At 44.6% G+C, this 18527-nt stretch overlaps 2 protein-coding genes and 1 pseudogene across 4 annotated transcripts; 1 reads left to right on the forward strand and 2 right to left on the reverse strand.

The window, feature by feature from the left end:
• Nucleotides 1-1795: 1795 nt before the first annotated feature.
• LOC135572697 (histidine ammonia-lyase-like) lies at nucleotides 1796-4110 on the forward strand (annotated as a pseudogene).
• Nucleotides 4111-4866: 756 nt separating this feature from the next.
• On the reverse strand, nucleotides 4867-8191 carry LOC115133718 (zinc finger protein RFP-like). The gene is made up of 2 exons (XM_029667204.2): nucleotides 8043-8191; nucleotides 4867-6820 (listed from the first exon to the last, which is right to left on the reverse strand). The coding sequence occupies exon 2, from the start codon at nucleotides 6816-6818 to the stop codon at nucleotides 5181-5183; it is 1638 nt and encodes a 545-aa protein (XP_029523064.1). The 5' UTR covers nucleotides 6819-6820; nucleotides 8043-8191; the 3' UTR covers nucleotides 4867-5180.
• A 216-nt stretch (nucleotides 8192-8407) lies between these two features.
• Nucleotides 8408-11599, reverse strand: LOC115133080 (nuclear transcription factor Y subunit beta-like). 3 transcript variants are annotated; one of them, XM_029665945.2, is made up of 7 exons: nucleotides 11500-11599; nucleotides 10775-10871; nucleotides 10154-10293; nucleotides 9473-9670; nucleotides 9273-9351; nucleotides 9037-9116; nucleotides 8408-8955 (listed from the first exon to the last, which is right to left on the reverse strand). In XM_029665945.2, the coding sequence occupies exons 2-7, from the start codon at nucleotides 10869-10871 to the stop codon at nucleotides 8923-8925; spliced, it is 627 nt and encodes a 208-aa protein (XP_029521805.1). In that variant the 5' UTR covers nucleotides 11500-11599; the 3' UTR covers nucleotides 8408-8922. The 3 variants fall into 3 exon arrangements, with proteins under 3 accessions (XP_029521805.1, XP_029521804.1, XP_029521806.1); XM_029665944.2 differs by having other exon boundaries at nucleotides 11475-11598; XM_029665946.2 differs by having other exon boundaries at nucleotides 10163-10293; nucleotides 11475-11593.
• Between the last annotated feature and the right edge of the window lie 6928 nt (nucleotides 11600-18527).

The following is an 18527-nucleotide window of genomic DNA, read 5'->3' on the forward strand; positions in this document are numbered from 1 at the left end:
ACAGCCCCGAAACCTGAAGGATCGGGAGAAGGTCTGTATGGAGGAGTGGGCCAAAATCCCTGCTGCAGTGTGTGCAAACCTGGTCAAGAACTACAGGAAACGTATGATCTCTGTAATTGCAAACAAATATTTCCGTACCAAATATTAAGTTCTGCTTTTCTGATGTATCAAATACTCATGTCATGCAATAAAATGCAAATTAATTACTTAAAAATCATGGTATCTATACTTATTTTCCACCATAATTTGCAAATAAATTCATTAAAAGTCCTACAATGTGATTTTCTGGATTTTTTTCTTCTAATTTTGTCTGTCATAGTTACCTATGATGAAAATTACAGGCCTCTCTCATATTTTTAAGTGGGAGAACTTGCACAATTGGTGGCTGACTAAATACTTTTTTGCCCCACTGTATGTCATTATAATACCTTTATTTCCAAGGGACAGATCAGACCTGTCCTTGACTAAATTGCAACCCCTGGTGTTCATATTGAAATACTTTTCGGTGTGTGTGTGTGTGCGCGTGTGTGTGTGCGCGTGTGTGCGTGCGTGTGTGTGCGCGTGTGTGTGTGCGTGTGTGTGTGTGTGCGCGCGTGTGTGCGCGTGTGTGTGTGTAGGAGTGGGCCCCCCATTGAGTGTAGAGAGGACCCGTATGCTACTGGCTCTGAGGATCAATGTTCTGGCCAAAGGGTACAGTGTCATTTCCATGGAAACGGTCCAGGCTATGGTCAAAGCCTTCAATGGTAAACCCAGTTCACAATAACAACATGAATAGAAATTCTGATTCATCAGTTTGACTTACTAATGCCAAGCGTGAAATCTGTTTGTGCATGTGTGTGAGTGTGTGTATGCATGTCCTGTCCAGGTACATTGTGCTTGTGTGTGTTTGTGTGTGTGTATCTGCTCCCATGCGTGTGTACGAGAGAGTGCACGTGTGGTGCACACTGCGCAGAACATCGGAAGAATTATCACTGTGAATCATTGTAATGTTGTATCATGTATTGTTTGTTTGTGTCAATTCATCCCTAAGGGATGGGCCGCCAACTGGTGATTTAACACAAAAATAATGCATGCATTTGTGTGTGTTTGTGTGTGCGCGTACGTGTTAATTCAAACATTTAAAAAAATATCTATATATGTATATATGTGTGTGACGGATCTCTCCCTCTACTCCCCCAGCCTCCTGCCTGTCGTGGGTGCCAGAGAAGGGGACGGTAGGGGCTACTGGAGACCTGGCCCCCCTGGCCCACCTCACCCTGGGCCTTATGGGAGAGGGCAGGATGTGGTCGCCTCAATGCGGCTGGGACCACGCCAAAACAGTTGGGTTACCCACAATACCTCTCTCTCTCAACCCAAAGACACACCTCAGATTACCAACAAGTTTTTGCGAGATGAATGACAGAGATAAAATGTATACATTAAGGCCCCTAACTCGTTTCCTTCGTTTTTCTTTCTCCTCTCCTTTATTCTTTCTTTCCTCCTTTTCCAGGGTACTGGTGTCATGGACTCACACCTTTGGTACTGAAGCCTAAAGCGGCACAGTGTTAGAGCTGTAGCAATAGGAACTCTCCTGTTTTTACTATTTGTTATTTTTTTCTATCAGGCATTGATTGAGTAGTCTTGTATACTGATTATTGATAACTGGGGTTAGATGATATCATATCTGGGATATAATCGCAGTAGATAGTGATGTCTTTGAGGATCTAGTAAGGACAAGTGTTTTATCGTGCAGAGCATCGGTCTGATCAACGGGACTCCGATGATGTCATCTCTGGCGGTGGAGGCAGTGGAGTGAGCTGTGGGCGTGGCCAGGCAGGCTGACATCATCACTGCCTTTAGCCTGGAGGCCCTGAGGGGCACCACCAAGGCCTTCCACAGCGGTCACACACACACACACACACACACAGTGAATTCACTGTTGGAGCTTTGATGCTATAAGACGTTACCCGTTCCACTCCATTGTGAACTGGTTTGTTCTGCCTTTTCAGACATCCATGCAGTGAGGCCACACCCTGGTCAGATAGAGGTGGCTCTGAGGCTCTCTACTCCACTCTCACGTCTTCTAAAGTCAGGCAGGCCAAACACACACACAGAAACACACACACTCAATTCTTGTCCTTCTTAACATTGTGTCCAAACGAAGATGTTTACTTTGGTGGAAACCTTAACAGTGCTGCTTTGTCGTTTCCTGTCTCTGACTTCCTTTGTTGTGTTTTCCTGTAGAGAGTCATAGGACATGTGACCGTGTCCAAGATGCATACACCCTCTGCTGTATCCCATAGGTAGAATGTGTGCGCATGTGTGCGTGCGTGCGTGTGTGTGTGTGTGTTACAACTCTCTGTACCCCTGCAGTGAGGGGTTGGAGTGAACTAACCCTAGTACCAGTGTTTGTGTGTCTCTCTCCTCTCTTGTAGGTTCATGGGGTGTCTAATGACACCATAGCCTTTGTTAAGATCATCCTCTCCACTGAGCTCAACAGTGCCACTGACAACCCTGTATCCTCCCACTGAGTTGCATTGTTATATTTACTTGAAGACGTCATGTCTTTCTTTGATCTCCTTTTAGACCCCTCCTGTGATTATATAAGTTCACCACAAGGGGGAGCCCTTGGACTAGCCCACATGGGCTTTGGTTTCCTGTAAACAGCTTATATTAGAGACTCCTAATGTTGTCCCAAATATGAAACGTTAACTCTCCTCCAGCTGGTTTTTGCAGAGCGAGTTGAGACTATCTCTAGGTCTCAATTCTGGCTTCATGATTGCGCACAGCACTGCTGTGTGTGTGTGTGTGTGTGTGTGTGTGTGTGTGTAGGTAAGTAAAGAAATAAAATAACAGTAAAAGACATTTGAAAAAAGAGTAGCAAGGCTTTATACAGACACCTGTTAGTCAGGCTTATTGAGGTAGTATGTATATGTCGGTATCGTTAATGGGACTATGCATATATGATGAACAGGTGGTGGGACACAATGCAGATAGCCCGGTTAGCCAATGTGCAGGAGCACTGGTTGGTCGGCCCAATTTAGGTAGTATGTACATGAATGTATAGTTAAAGTGACTATGCATATATAATAAACAGAGAGTGGCAGCAGCGTAAAAGAGGGTTTGGGGGGGGAACACAATGCAAATAGTCTGTGGAACCATTTGGTTACCTGTTCAGGAGTCTTATGGCTTGGGGGTAAAAACTCTTGTGAAGCCTTTTTGTCCTAGACTTGGCACTCCGGTACCGCTTGCCATGCGATAGTAGAGAGAACAGTCTATGACTGGGGTCTTTGACCATTTTTAGGGCCTTCCTCTGACACCGCCTGGTGTAGAGGTCCTGGATGGCAGGCAGCTTTGCCCCAGTGATGTACTGGGCCGTACGCACTACCCTCTGAAGTGCCTTGCGGTCGGAGGCCGAGCAATTGCCGTACCAGGCAGTGATGCAACCGGCCAGGATGCTCTCGATGTTGAGGCTGTAGAACCTTTTGAGGATCTCAGGACCCATGCCAAATATTTTTAGTTTCCTGAGGGGGAATAGGCTTTGTCGTGCCCTCTTCACGACTGTCTTGGTGTGTTTGGACCAATCTAGTTTGTTGTTGATGTGGACACCAAGGAATTTGAAGCTCTCAACCTGCTCCACTACAGCCCCGTTGATGAGAATGGGGACGTGCTCGGTGCTCCTTTTCCTGTAGTCCACAATCATCTCCTTAGTCTTGGCTACGTTGAGGTCTCTGACCTCCTCTCTATAGGCTGTCTCGTCGTTGTCGGTGATCAGGCCTACCACTGTTGCGTCGTCAGCAAACTTAATGTTGGTATTGGAGTCGTGCCTGGCCATGCAGTTGTGGTTGAACAGGGAGTACAGGAGGGGACTGAGCACGCACCCCTGGGGAGCTCCAGTGTTGAGGATCAGCTTGGCAGATGTGTTGCTGCCTACCCTCACCACCTGGGGGCGGCCTGTCAGGAAGTCCAGGATCCAGTTGCAGAGGGAGGTGTTTAGTCCCAGGTTCCTTAGCTTGGTGATGAGCTTTGAGGGTACTATGGTATTGAACGCTGAGCTGTAGTCCATGAACAGCATTCAGACATAGGTGTTCCTTTTGTTCAGGTGGGAAAGGGCAGTGTGGAGTGCAATAGAGATTGCATCATCTGTGGATCTGTTTGGGCGGTATGCAAATTGGAGTGGGTCTAGGGTTTCTGGGATAATGGTGTTGTGAGCCATTACCAGCCTTTCAAAGCACTTCATGGCTACGAACGTGAGTGCTACGGGTCTGTAGTCATTTAGGCAGGTTGCCTTTGTGTTCAGGGACTATGGTGGTCTGCTTGAAGCATGTTGGTATTACAGACTCAATCAAGGACATGTTGAAAATGTCAGTGAAGACACCTGCCAGTTGGTCAGCACATGCCTGGAGCCCACGTCCTTGTAATCCGTCTGGCCCCGCAGCCTTGTGTATGTTGACCTGTTTAAAGGTCTTACTCATGTCGGCTACGGAGAGCATGATCACACAGTCGTCCGGAACAGCTGATGCTCTCATGCATGCCTCAGTGTTGCTTGCCTCAAAGCGAGCATAGAAGTGATTTAGCTCGTCTGGTAGGCTCGTGTCACTGGGCAGCTTCCCTTTGTAGTCTGTAAGTTTGCAAGCCCTGCAAACTGTAGTATGATTCACTCTTAGTCCTGTATTGATGCTTTGCCTGTTTGATGGTTCGTCGCAGGGCATAGCCAGATTTCTTGTACGCTTCCGGGTAAGCTTCCGGGTTAGAGTCCCGCACCTTGAAAGCGGCAGCTCTACCCTTTAGCCCTTTAGCTCAGTGCGGGTAGAGCTGCCGCTTTCCCACTGGATGACTAGGATATTTTTATAAAAATAAAAATGAAAATATTTCTTACATCTACTGTATGATTCCAAATGCAGGATTCAAGTTTATTAAAGGTTATTAGAGATATACAGTGCAAACAATAAATGAGCTTAAAAAACAAACATATTGCTTATATTATCTCAGGATAATCCTCCGAAATGTACTGTAACTCCCAGATATGAATCATACCTTATGAGCCTGGAGAGATGTTCTTATATCTAACAAGGCTGGTGGACCCAAACAACCACAACCAGTAATTACATTACAGTGAAATATTCTCCCTGGTGTATGACAACAGACTATGATTATTCTACATTTACTAAATGTACTGGTCATTTAGTTCAGTTTAGAACTCAGTCTGTGTGATTGACAAGAGAGATGATCAGAGGGACAGAGTATTCACCTTTATCATTGCCAGGGCCAAGGAATGGATAGAGTTTCTCAGTGAAGGTGCAGCCAGTGAAAGAGTAGATATGAGACCTGGCCTCCACATCATAAAAGGAGACCTGACCCTCCTCATAATCCACAAACACCCCCACCTTCTGGGGCTTTTTTCTCAGGTATAAGCGGACACGGGGGGAGGTACAGGCGGAGAACATACACTCATTCCTCAGGACCACAGCCCAGAATCCATTAAATGGGCTCTTTGTGATCTTCCCCTTCCTGTTGATGGACTCTCTGGCCACTCCTAAAGTCCATTTAGTTTTCACCTGAACATTCACCTCATAGTAAAATCTCCCAGAGGAGAAACCCTCCTTTCCTATGACATTTAAAGCTCTGTCAAACCTCTTTGGATTATAAGGTTTATTAAGTTGTGTGCCTCCATATCTCACCTGTTTCCCATCTTCAGATAGGATGAGTTTGGGATGTGCTGTATCAGGGTCCAGAGTCACATCCACTGCATACTGCTGAATCCTCTTCAGTTTGACTTCAGGCAGCTTCTCCATCTGTTTATTCAGTGTCTCCTCCAGTTGAGATACAGCTCTCTTCACAGTCCCCACACACAGATCACTCTGAACACTGATCTCAGACCAGTCCTTGGTGTCTGGAGGGGTGCAGAGGAATGGGAAGCTCTGTAGGAGGTGGAGGTGGTCCTCAGTGTGTGAGAGCTGCTCCAGCTCAGTGCTTCTCCTCTGTAGCTCAGTGATTTCCTGCTCCAGCTCTTTAATGAGCCCTTCAGCCTGCCTCTCTGTTGCTTTCAGCTTCTCCTCAATCACTTCAATGAGCTCAGCCTGACTTCTCTCAATGGAGCGAACCAGAGCAGTGAAGACCTGTACACTGTCTGATCTCTCTCGCTCTGCTTCTCTCTTGCTGAGATCTACTGAGTGTTTGATCTCCTGAACCTTCTTCAGTCTCTCCTGGATCATCTGCTGCACTTCTGCCTCAGTCTTCCCCAACTGAGCCTTCCTCTCTCCATACTCTTCCTCTAGAAGGACAGTGTCATGAGTCATGTGGTCTGCTTTCAAGCACAAGACACAAAGACATGTCTGGTCAGTCCTACAGAACAGCTCTAGAGGTCTCTCATGCTTCTTACACATCCTGTCTTCCAGGTTCTCCACAGGGTTGATCAGCTTGTGTCTCTTTAAGGCTGCGACTCTCTGATGAGGCTCCAGATGAGTCTCACAGTAAGAGGTCTGACACACCAGACAGGACTTCAGGGCCTTGAGCTTCGTCCCAGTGCAGATGTCACAGGACACTTCTACTATCATGGCAGAGCATTGGTCCGGGCTGCTGGTAGTTTTCACTTCAACTGTCTGTCTGAACTGAGCAGCCATCTCAGAAATGAAAGTATTGACGAACAGATCTGGTCTCTTATCAAATGTATTTTTACACATGGGACACTGGCACAGGTCACTGGTATCCCAGTACTTTGTGATACAGGCCTTGCAGAAGTTGTGTCCACATGGAATAGAGACTGGCTCAGTGAACACATCCAGACAGATAGAACACAGGAACTGCTCTTCAGACAGGAGACTGCTGGAGGTGGCCATATCTAGACAGAGACCAAAGGTGAAACCATAAACCATTTCCTGGAATCAGCCAGCTCTTGATAGGTTAAGCTTTAGAGTTGTCAACATTGCCTTATGGAATGATAGTAACTGATATTGATACATCATGTTAAAACATAGATAAAAGTCATAACCAACGTATACAATGTTTAACATATGCACTGAACAAAAATATAAATGCAACATGCAACAATTTCAAAGATTTTACTGAGTTACAGTTCATATAAGGAAATAAGTGAACTTAAATAAATGCATTAGCCCCGAATCTATGGATTTCACGACTGGGAATACAGGTATGCATCTGTTGGTCACAGGTAGGGGTGTGGATGAGAGTCAGTATCTGGTGTGGCCACCATTTGTCTCATGCAGCGCGACACATCTCCTTCGCATAGAGTTGGTCAGGCGGTTGATTATGGCCTGTGGAATGTTGTGCCACTCTTCAATGGCTGTGCGAAGTTGCTGGATATTGTAGGGAACTGGAACACACTGTCATATACGTTGGTCCAGAGCATCCCAAACATGCTCAATTGATGTCTGGTGAGTATACAGGCCATGGAAGAACTAGGACATTTTCAGCTTCCAGGAATTGTGTATAGATCCTTATGACATGGGGCTGTGCATTATCACGCTGAAACATGAGTTAATGGCAGTTGATGAATGACACAACAATGGGCCCCAGGATCTCGTCACGGTATCCCTGTGCATTCAAATTGCCATTGTGTTAGTTGTCCGTAGCTTATGCCTGCCCATAGCATAACCCCACCTCCACCATGGGGCACTCTTCACAACATTGACATCAGCAAACCACTCACCCACACGACATCATACACGTGGTCTGCGGTTGTGAGGATGGTTGGACGTACTGCCAAATTCTTTAAAACGTTCGGCTTATGGTAGAGAAATTAACAAAATTCCCTGGCAACAGCTCTGGCGGCATTCCTGCAAGTTAGCATGCCAATTGCCTGCTCCCTCAACTTGAGACATCTGTGCCATTGTGTTGAGTGGCTTTTTATTATCCCAAACACAAGTTGCACCTGTGTAATGATCATGCTGTTTAATCAAATAAGCTTTTTGTGCATATGGAACATCTCTGAAATATTTCAGCTCATGAAAAATGGCACCAACACTTTGTTGCATTTATATTTTTGTTCAGTGTAAATAATGTAATGCTTATCTTCAATTTAATATTTCTTAATCTCCTCTCACCTGTACAGTATGTTTGTGGATAATTTCTCTGTCCTTGGTGTCAAAGGGTAGGAGAGTAAGCGTATAACCTGAACATGTAGATTTCTGAAGTGCTGGAGATTTTGGTCCCGTAAACAATATACTGTACGTCTCTACTTTAGTTTCAGTTCAACAAAGTGACGATAGTGATGCTCCTCCCCACCAGATACTGCTGTGTGATTCTCTTCCTGGAACAGTTAACCCTTTACACAGCTAAACTGTAACTGATTATTTTGAACCGTACCGGGAAGAAATTAAATCTACTTTCACCCCTGGTTATTAGTCGCTATGATAAAATTGGTGTAATCATTCAGATGTGTGTAAAGAGGTCGATGACAACCAGAAGGTATTGGGTCATTTGGATTTTTATTCAAAGGATTTAAGTCACATTAAAGCACATGGTACTAGTTTATCCACTTAGAAAAGAGCTGACATTAAGGGCACCTCTCCTCATGGTTCAAAGAAGAGTGGGCAACAAATAAAGAACTTCCCATTCCACCAGATTCCACCTCCCAAACCTGCATAAAACAATCAATGTACAAAAACAAACTAAGTGGTCCGAATAGCATTAAAAATCAAGTATCCCAACCTGGTTGAAAGCTGCACTCCAAACCTTGTGGCACCTCATGACTACATACTACATTTAGAGAACAGACTTGTACATTTACATGACAGGGTTGTAACCACCACATCCCTTCCCACCCATAACAGCCCCCCTTCCAAGACCTCCTGTCCATCTGACAATTGCCTTTGACCTTTTGACAGTGGGGTCATACACTCAGCCTATGGTTAGCCTAAGGTCGCCAGGCCCGTGTCTGTGCGGCTCGATGGCCGCCACGGTCAGAGCAGGAGCAAGGCCTCGTCATGAGAACTGGATCTGCTGCACGCCAGGAATCTACAGGAGCAGATAGGGGCAATGGAGAGAACAGTCATGGATATGTCGTAATGGTCTAGTTCTGGTTCAAATGTCACTTACCTGTTGATATGAGGTGGTGTACACCATGACGTTCTGCTGTTGGCCGTCGGCTGTTATTATTCCGGCTGGCAGTTGATTCGCTGGAATGGAGGGAAGAGGACGTTACAAAACCGTCCACAGCAAAAGACTATAATATGCCATTTATCCAAAGCGACATTTTACATATGTATGCATGACTGTAAAGCCTCTACTTTAGTATGAGATGACAAAATTGGGAACAGTTCTGAACCACTTACTGAAGCTATCGTCTGTAAGCTCCTCCCCCAGGCCCTCTCCCACCGACACACCTGGGATTCCCTTCTCCCCCTTCATTGCCTAGGAAACACATTGTGAGAGATTAAATAACATGTGATGTGCGATTATGTGTTTGTTCATGGACACTTGGGATTGTGTGAGAGACTAACTGTCAGAGCAGAAGAAGTGTGTTTAGTCGTACCTCTCTGAACTTCTGCAGGTAGAGTTTGAGAGGCTCCAAGTACATGTCGAATCCCAGGGTTGACATGGCAAACAGGATGTCCTCTCCGTTGATGGTCTTTCTTTTCTCCTGGTGGCAGCGCTCACTGGCCTCCGACGTGATAAAGCTAATGAACTCGCTCACACACTCCTGCACACACTCCTTGGCGTCTTTCGCTATCTGTGAGACACACACACACAATTTAGGACAGAGGAATAGAATGAGAAGAATGTTTGTGGGTCGTATTCACTTGGCACCAATCAGGGGGAAAAAACAGACTGAAAGCTAAGCTAACAAGCTTGCTAACTTTGTTAGTGTGTGACATCGTCACGGATTGGTTCTCATTCCATTTTTATAACACTCAATTCGATACGGACAAAACAGGACTGATTTAACAAAGCCTGTTCGTTTGGGAATATGCCGAAGAATAAAGGTAAGGGACTAAAGAAACGGCGACGAGGTAAATATGAGAACGAATCGGAAAGAGAGCCGGTATTTAAAGAGGATAGCCAAGAATATGCACAGGTGATTAAGATGGAATAGCTGAACTTGTCCAATAAGAAAATGTTTTTTCTGTTACTAAACGTTTTACAATGGTGTGCATTTATGAATACGACACCAGTCTTGCTCTCACACAGCCTACACACACACACACACACACACCATGGTTACCTTCCCGGTCTGTGGGATGCCGTTCTTCATGATGCGTGCCACGTTAGCGATGGGGAGGTAGATGTCCTGCTCCCGGAAGTTCTCTTTCATGCCCCCGTCATCATGGTCATTCAGACTCTCCTCTCCATCATCTTCATCACACGCATTATTATGTGGAAAACATGGATCATTAGGTACTGACACTGTTGCATTGAGATGTAGAGAAAGTGACAATGTAGCTGTGGTTGCTTGGCAATGATGTATTGTCTCTGCCTTCTTGCCCTTTGTGCAGTTGTCTGTGCCCAAAAATGTTTGTACCATGTTTTGTGCTGCTACCATGTTGTGTTGTTACCTTGCTATATTGTTGTCTTAGGTCTCGATTTGTGTACTGTTGTGTCTCTTGTCGTGATGTGTGTTTTGTCCTGTTTTATTTCAATCCCAGCCCCGTCCCCGCTGAAGCCCTTTTGCGTTTTGGTAGACCGTCATTGTAAATAAGAATGTTTAACTCACTTGTCCAGTTAAATAAAACATAATGACACTACAGTACATTTTGATTTGGGGCATATTCAATTCATAATACACCCACACCTGGTTCCCCAATGAGGATTGAATTTATCAGCTGATGTCCCTTACCATCTTGAGACTGGAGCACATATCCTCCTGACATGTATTCTCCAGAGATGCCCAACGTTAGCTGGGAGGCGTCGGTGGTGGAACGGTCTTCTTCCATCTGGAACAAAGGACATGGTTTGCTCAAATAGCTGAATTGTTGGAAGGCACTTACTGTTGACTGGCTAGCTAGCTAAACCGTGTCTAGTTTAGCTAGCTAGCCATGTGTTCACCAGGTTAGGTTGCTAGAAAACTGTTAGCTAGCATGTCTACCGAATTAGTTTAATTTCGCTGACCAAGTGAATGGTTGTTTGCTAAATGGGACGCTAGCAAGCTAACCGTAGCTAGCAAATGTTTCATTCGAAATATAATTTCGACAAATTAAGCAATAGCTTTAGTTAGGTAGCCATTTGACCCTCACACATGTTGATTGACTAATCAACGACTATTGTTGCAACGAAACCGCTCTGGATTCCTGGGTACAATTTAACGTTATCCTGTAGCCACATTGGTTGTCTCGTTGCAAGACCGCTCTGCCTGTTCTTTGTGTCGAAAACTGAGGCAGGGGAGACATGGCATGATATGAAGCTAATTAATAATTTTGACTACACTTCCTGCTCTCAAACTCCTAAACGCAACAAATACAAATTAGTCAGAGACGGACATTTCCATTCGAGCTAACGAGGAATTGGTTAACAATCATTGGCCGGAGCCAGGCACAAACCTGCAATGAAGCCCTGGTTGGTTACCTTCTCAAAACGGCCGTTGGTTGGACAGAAAATGGCTGCAAAAGAACCAGTCCCAGCGCGGAGCTACGCGTCCTCCAAAAATACAGTGCACCACCTCCCCCGACCGCCAGACGGCCGTTCTGTCAAAGTGTCACCCTCCACTAAATTACACCTAGTAAGCTGTTCTACTCAAGAGCGACCCTCCCTTTCTGTGTGTGCATTTCTTACCATTTTATTGTTTTATTAAAGAAAGCTTTGACTAATACAATGTAATGGTGATGTCATCATGCAGTATGTCTGTTATGGTCCCGAGTCCGTAAGGGAGTTGAAGCGATGAGACAAGACAGTAACTACTAACATTTACATTACATTTTACATTTAAGTCATTTAGCAGACGCTCTTATCCAGAGCGACTTACAAATTGGTGCGTTCACCTTATGACATCTAGTGGAACAGCCACTTTACAATAGTGCATCTAAATCTTTTAAGGGGGGGGGGGGGGTGAGAAGGATTACTTTATCCTATCCTAGGTATTCCTTAAAGAGGTGGGGGTTCAGGTGTCTCCGGGAGGTGGTGATTGACTCCGCTGTCCTGGCGTCGTGAGGGAGTTTGTTCCACCATTGGGGGGCCAGAGCAGCGAACAGTTTTGACTGGGCTGAGCGGGAACTGTACTTCCTCAGTGGTAGGGAGGCGAGCAGGCCAGAGGTGGATGAACGCAGTGCCCTTGTTTGGGTGTAGGGCCTGATCAGAGCCTGGAGGTACTGAGGTGCCGTTCCCCTCACAGCTCCGTAGGCAAGCACCATGGTCTAACAATTGGATACCACGAAATTAGGGAGAAAAAGGGGGTATTATTTTTTTATATATATAAGAACAGGGTGTTTTCATTACATAGCAGACCTAGTGCAAAATTGTATTGCATTTAACACACTTACTGATGATTGAATATATTATTGTGTATTCACATTATTACAGTGATATTCATATCCATGCGTTTGCCTGTTATCACCACGAGTGAACATCAGCGCAGTACCTTTTGCGCATGCGTTTGTGTACTGTCCCTCTGACAGTAATCCAAAATCGGCACACTCGCTGACCGTCGAGTCAGAAATTTCAGCGAAACTATTTGGAAAAGTTGACCGCTATAACTTACTCCTTCCAGAGTCATCTAGAAGGATAGAATATGCTTGATAGAACTTTCCAACAACACTTTCCGTTGGTGGGACTCATATTTTATTGAATTTATTTATTTACGTGTGTTGGTAAATTCATATTGTATGCTTCTCTTTGGATCCTGTTTCTCTACGAAATCAGATTATTTAAAAAATGATATTGACCCATCCAATATTATTTATTTATTGATAATCAAAAGTGTAATCAAAGATGGTAATGAAATTCTGTGGTATGACGTTCACTCTGACTCATAAAGAAAATGTGCAGCTCTGATTTTATCCACCAGGTGGCTACATTGCACCAACATACATTTAAATGAGGCAGTGCTGAACTGTATACTTCACGAGTCCCAGTCGAATTGATTAACATAATATCATAAACTACAGAGTGAGAGTATTAGGGTCCATACTAGGTACAGAGACAGAGAGTGAGTATTAGGGTCCATACTAGTCATACAGTAAGCATTAGCTGTTTGATATTTCCATTAGAGAAGGAAATTAGGCTAAATCTCGACCTTGAGCACAACGAGACTTCTTTGAAGTGTGCTTCTTTGTCTCTCTGGGTGAATATTAGCACACCACATGTATAATTCCTCCAATAACCCCTGAGAAAATGTGTCACCTCATTTCACTCTGAATTTGAAAGACATTATGCTCTCTTAAAAAAAAGAATCATTAAAAGGATTTAACATTTCAGTCTACGGGTGTTTCTATCAAAGTTGGTGCAGGCAGTGTGGAAACGAGAATTATGTTGTGTCCACATAGGTTTTTGCAACCTTTCAGATATTGTTATAGGAGCTCTTCTATTGCAATAGAAAAACATCCTTTTATGTCCACACACATTTCAATATCCATGTCTTATCCATAGTGGGTTGGAATTAGATCGGCATGTGGTCTCAGAGTGAAACATATTGAAGGGGTATAAAAATACAAGTTAGGGCATTTTTCAACAAACATTTGCATCAGCAGAAGCAAAGACCATTGTACCGTTTGTACCTAGTATGGACCCTAATACTCTCTCTCTCTCTGTACCTAGTATGGACCCTAATACTCTCTCTCTCTCTGTCTCTGTACCTAGTATGGACCCTAATACTCTCTCTCTCTCTGTCTCTGTACCTAGTATGGACCCTAATACTCTCTCTCTCTCTGTCTCTGTACCTAGTATGGACCCTAATACTCTCTCTCTCTCTGTCTCTGTACCTAGTATGGACCCTAATACTCTCTCTCTCTGTCTCTGTACCTAGTATGGACCCTAATACTCTCTCTCTCTCTGTCTCTGTACCTAGTATGGACCCTAATACTCTCTCTCTCTCTGTCTCTGTACCTAGTATGGACCCTAATACTCTCTCTCTCTCTGTCTCTGTACCTAGTATGGACCCTAATACTCTCTCTCTCTCTGTCTCTGTACCTAGTATGGACCCCAATACTCTCTCTGTCTCTGTACCTAGTATGGACCCTAATACTCTCTCTCTCTCTGTCTCTGTACCTAGTATGGACCCTAATACTCTCTCTCTCTCTGTCTCTGTACCTAGTATGGACCCTAATACTCTCTCTCTCTCTGTCTCTGTACCTAGTATGGACCCTAATACTCTCTCTCTCTCTGTCTCTGTACCTAGTATGGACCCTAATAATCTCTCTCTCTCTGTCTCTGTACCTAGTATGGACCCTAATACTCTCTCTGTCTCTGTACCTAGTATGGACCCTAATACTCTCTCTCTCTCTGTCTCTGTACCTAGTATGGACCCTAATACTCTCTCTCTCTGTCTCTGTACCTAGTATGGACCCTAATACTCTCTCTCTCTGTCTCTGTACCTAGTATGGACCCTAATACTCTCTCTCTCTCTGTCTCTGTACCTAGTATGGACCCTAATACTCTCTCTCTCTCTGTCTCTGTACCTAGTATGGACCCTAATACTCTCTCTCTCTCTGTCTCTGTACCTAGTATGGACCCTAATACTCTCTCTCTCTCTGTCTCTGTACCTAGTATGGACCCTAATACTCTCTCTCTCTCTGTCTCTGTACCTAGTATGGACCCTAATACTCTCTCTCTCTCTGTCTCTGTACCTAGTATGGACCCTAATACTCTCTCTCTCTCTGTCTCTGTACCTAGTATGGACCCTAATACTCTCTCTCTCTCTGTCTCTGTACCTAGTATGGACCCTAATACTCTCTCTCTCTCTCTGTCTCTGTACCTAGTATGGACCCTAATACTCTCTCTCTCTCTGTCTCTGTACCTAGTATGGACCCTAATACTCTCTCTCTCTCTGTCTCTGTACCTAGTATGGACCCTAATACTCTCTCTCTCTCTGTCTCTGTACCTAGTATGGACCCTAATAATCTCTCTCTCTCTGTCTCTGTACCTAGTATGGACCCTAATACTCTCTCTCTCTCTGTCTCTGTACCTAGTATGGACCCTAATACTCTCTCTCTCTCTGTCTCTGTACCTAGTATGGACCCTAATACTCTCTCTCTCTGTCTCTGTACCTAGTATGGACCCTAATACTCTCTCTCTCTCTGTCTCTGTACCTAGTATGGACCCTAATACTCTCTCTCTCTCTGTCTCTGTACCTAGTATGGACCCTAATACTCTCTCTCTCTCTGTCTCTGTACCTAGTATGGACCCTAATACTCTCTCTCTCTCTGTCTCTGTACCTAGTATGGACCCTAATACTCTCTCTCTCTGTCTCTGTACCTAGTATGGACCCTAATACTCTCTCTCTCTGTCTCTGTACCTAGTATGGACCCTAATACTCTCTCTCTCTCTGTCTCTGTACCTAGTATGGACCCTAATACTCTCTCTCTCTCTGTCTCTGTACCTAGTATGGACCCTAATACTCTCTCTCTCTCTGTCTCTGTACCTAGTATGGACCCTAATACTCTCTCTCTCTCTCTGTCTCTGTACCTAGTATGGACCCTAATACTCTCTCTCTCTGTCTCTGTACCTAGTATGGACCCTAATACTCTCTCTCTCTGTCTCTGTACCTAGTATGGACCCTAATACTCTCTCTCTCTCTGTCTCTGTACCTAGTATGGACCCTAATACTCTCTCTCTCTCTGTCTCTGTACCTAGTATGGACCCTAATACTCTCTCTCTGTCTCTACCCTCTCTCCTATAGGCATATGAGGTGGAGGACCTGAATGCCACAGACATCCCCTGACTGCTCTGTGCGTCCAGATCAAAGACGTATGGCAAGCTCATCAGCAACAAATCCCATATTGGAGCATCAATGTAGGGTGACTAAGCTTGTCCCACTGAGGACAGGGTTATATCTCTCCAGTCCAGACCCATTCCAGCCTGGACTGGTTATAGCTCAGAGAGTGGCCAAGATCCAACCCTGTGTCTGTTTACCATTAGGACTGTTTTGAGTCTCTGTGGTTATATAGCATGTGTATATCAGGGCTCTTCAACCTAGTTTCTGGAGAGCTACTCTACCTTCCTGTAGGTTTTCTTTCCAACCCCAGCAGTCTCTCCTCCTAGGTCTGAGGAGCACACAAGAGACTGGTCTGTCTTGCGGCAGAGAGACATGGATCAAACCAGGCTTCCCTGTGGACAGTATGACTATGACCTGCTGGTCATTGGAGGGGGGTCTGGAGGCCTGGCTGTGGCCAAGGTGGGTCACTACTACTACTCAACACCTACAGTGCTGTCTGTCTGTGTCTCTTCCTGTCTGTCACTGATCTACCCTCTATGGATCTGTCTCACCTTCCCTTCTAGTCTTGCTCTTTTTTTGTGAGGAATTGTTCTTTTAATTCAGTTTCAAATTCAGAGAAACTCATTAATAACAATTATTTGAGTTTAATCCATTCTCCCCTGCAGTTTTTCTTAATGATCTTTCTATCTCGATCCCTCTATGTCCGTTTGAATCTCTTTTTCTCCTTTCTGGGATTTGCAACCCTCTTCAAAGGTCAGATATTCCATCTCTCTACCTGTAGTCAACCTGCATAAAGCTGTGTTAACCCCAATTGGCTGTGAGCCAGCCTACACACACTAACCTGTTTCATCAGCAGTCATCTGATCTGGCCAATGCTCTCAGTGTGCCCAAGCATACTGTGATAATTATCATATAAATTGATTTTATGCTAATGGAATTAGCTGTTATATTCTGAAATCCAGAGGTAACTGAAAATGAGAGGAAGGAACTTGGGGTGTGGGATTTTACTTTATCCGACTGACACCCCTCACCCACTTCTCTGTCTGTATTCCCCCTTTCTTTCCCCCCTTTTCTCTTTCAGGAAGCTGCTGAGAGAGAGGGTGCTGGTTTGGGAGGAGGGTGCTGCTCCTTGACTTGGTGGCTCCCACCCCTAAAGTCACTAAATGGGGTGTGTGATGCAGACAGTGTTTTCACCATATTGCTTATTCCTTTATGACATAATGTCATTTTGTGAGTGGTTATTGACTTTCGCTGTCCGCCAGGTCTAGCTGGTTCCAGTGTGAACGTGGGCCGTATTCCCAGGAAGCTCCTGCACCAAGCCTCCCCGCTGGGAAAAGCCATCCAGGATGCCCGGTAGTATGGCTGGAAGTTTGAGGAACAGGGTGAGAGTTGGAGAGGGTCTGGGGCATCAGTTACAGTGCATGATATGTATTTGGGGCATCAGTTACAGTGCATGATATGTATTTGGGGCATCAGTTACAGTGCATGATATGTATTTGGGGCATCAGTTACAGTGCATGATATGTATTTGGGGCATCAGTTACAGTGCATGATATGTATTTGGGGCATCAGTTACAGTGCATGATATGTATTTGGGGCATCAGTTACAGTGCATGATATGTATTTGGGGCATCAGTTACAGTGCATGATATGTATTTGGGGCATCAGTTACAGTGCATGATATGTATTTGGGGTATCAGTTACAGTGCATGATATGTATTTGGGGCATCAGTTACAGTGCATGATATGTATTTGGGGCATCAGTTACAGTGCATGATATGTATTTGGGGCATCAGTTACAGTGCATGATATGTATTTGGGGCATCGGTTACAGTGCATGATATGTATTTGGGGCATCAGTTACAGTGCATGATATGTATTTGGGGCATCAGTTACAGTGCATGGTATGTATTTGGGGCATCGGTTACAGTGCATGATATGTATTTGGGGCATCAGTTACAGTGCATGATATGTATTTGGGGCATCGGTTACAGTGCATGATATGTATTTGGGGCATCAGTTACAGTGCATGATATGTATTTGGGGCATCAGTTACGGTGCATGATATGTATTTGGGGCATCAGTTACAGTGCATGATATGTATTTGGGGCATCAGTTACAGTGCATGATATGTATTTGGGGCATCAGTTACAGTGCATGATATGTATTTGGGGCATCAGTTACAGTGCATGATATGTATTTGGGGCATCAGTTACAGTGCATGATATGTATTTGGGGCATCAGTTACAGTGCATGATATGTATTTGGGGCATCAGTTACAGTGCATGATATGTATTTGGGGCATCAGTTACAGTGCATGATATGTATTTGGGGCATCAGTTACAGTGCATGATATGTATTTGGGGCATCAGTTACAGTGCATGATATGTATTTGGGGCATCAGTTACAGTGCATGATATGTATTTGGGGTATCAGTTACAGTGCATGATATGTATTTGGGGCATCAGTTACAGTGCATGATATGTATTTGGGGCATTAGTTCCATTATAGTCTAAATATGTATTTTGTTCCATTGAATCAATATTGAATGTGTGTGTTAGTTATCATTCCGTCAAATGTTATCTTTAGTTATTTGCGTCCTATCCAGAGTTTAAATGCTAGTCGTTGATTAGATGTTTGTGTTGCTACGTGTTCATATGGTCTGTTGCTATGTGTTATAATGGTATGTTGCTATGTGTTATTATGGTCTGTAGTGTCCCATGGCTGG

The sequence above is a fragment of the Oncorhynchus nerka genome, linkage group LG8 (assembly GCF_034236695.1).
Source record: "Oncorhynchus nerka isolate Pitt River linkage group LG8, Oner_Uvic_2.0, whole genome shotgun sequence".
Taxonomy (NCBI): domain Eukaryota; kingdom Metazoa; phylum Chordata; class Actinopteri; order Salmoniformes; family Salmonidae; genus Oncorhynchus; species Oncorhynchus nerka.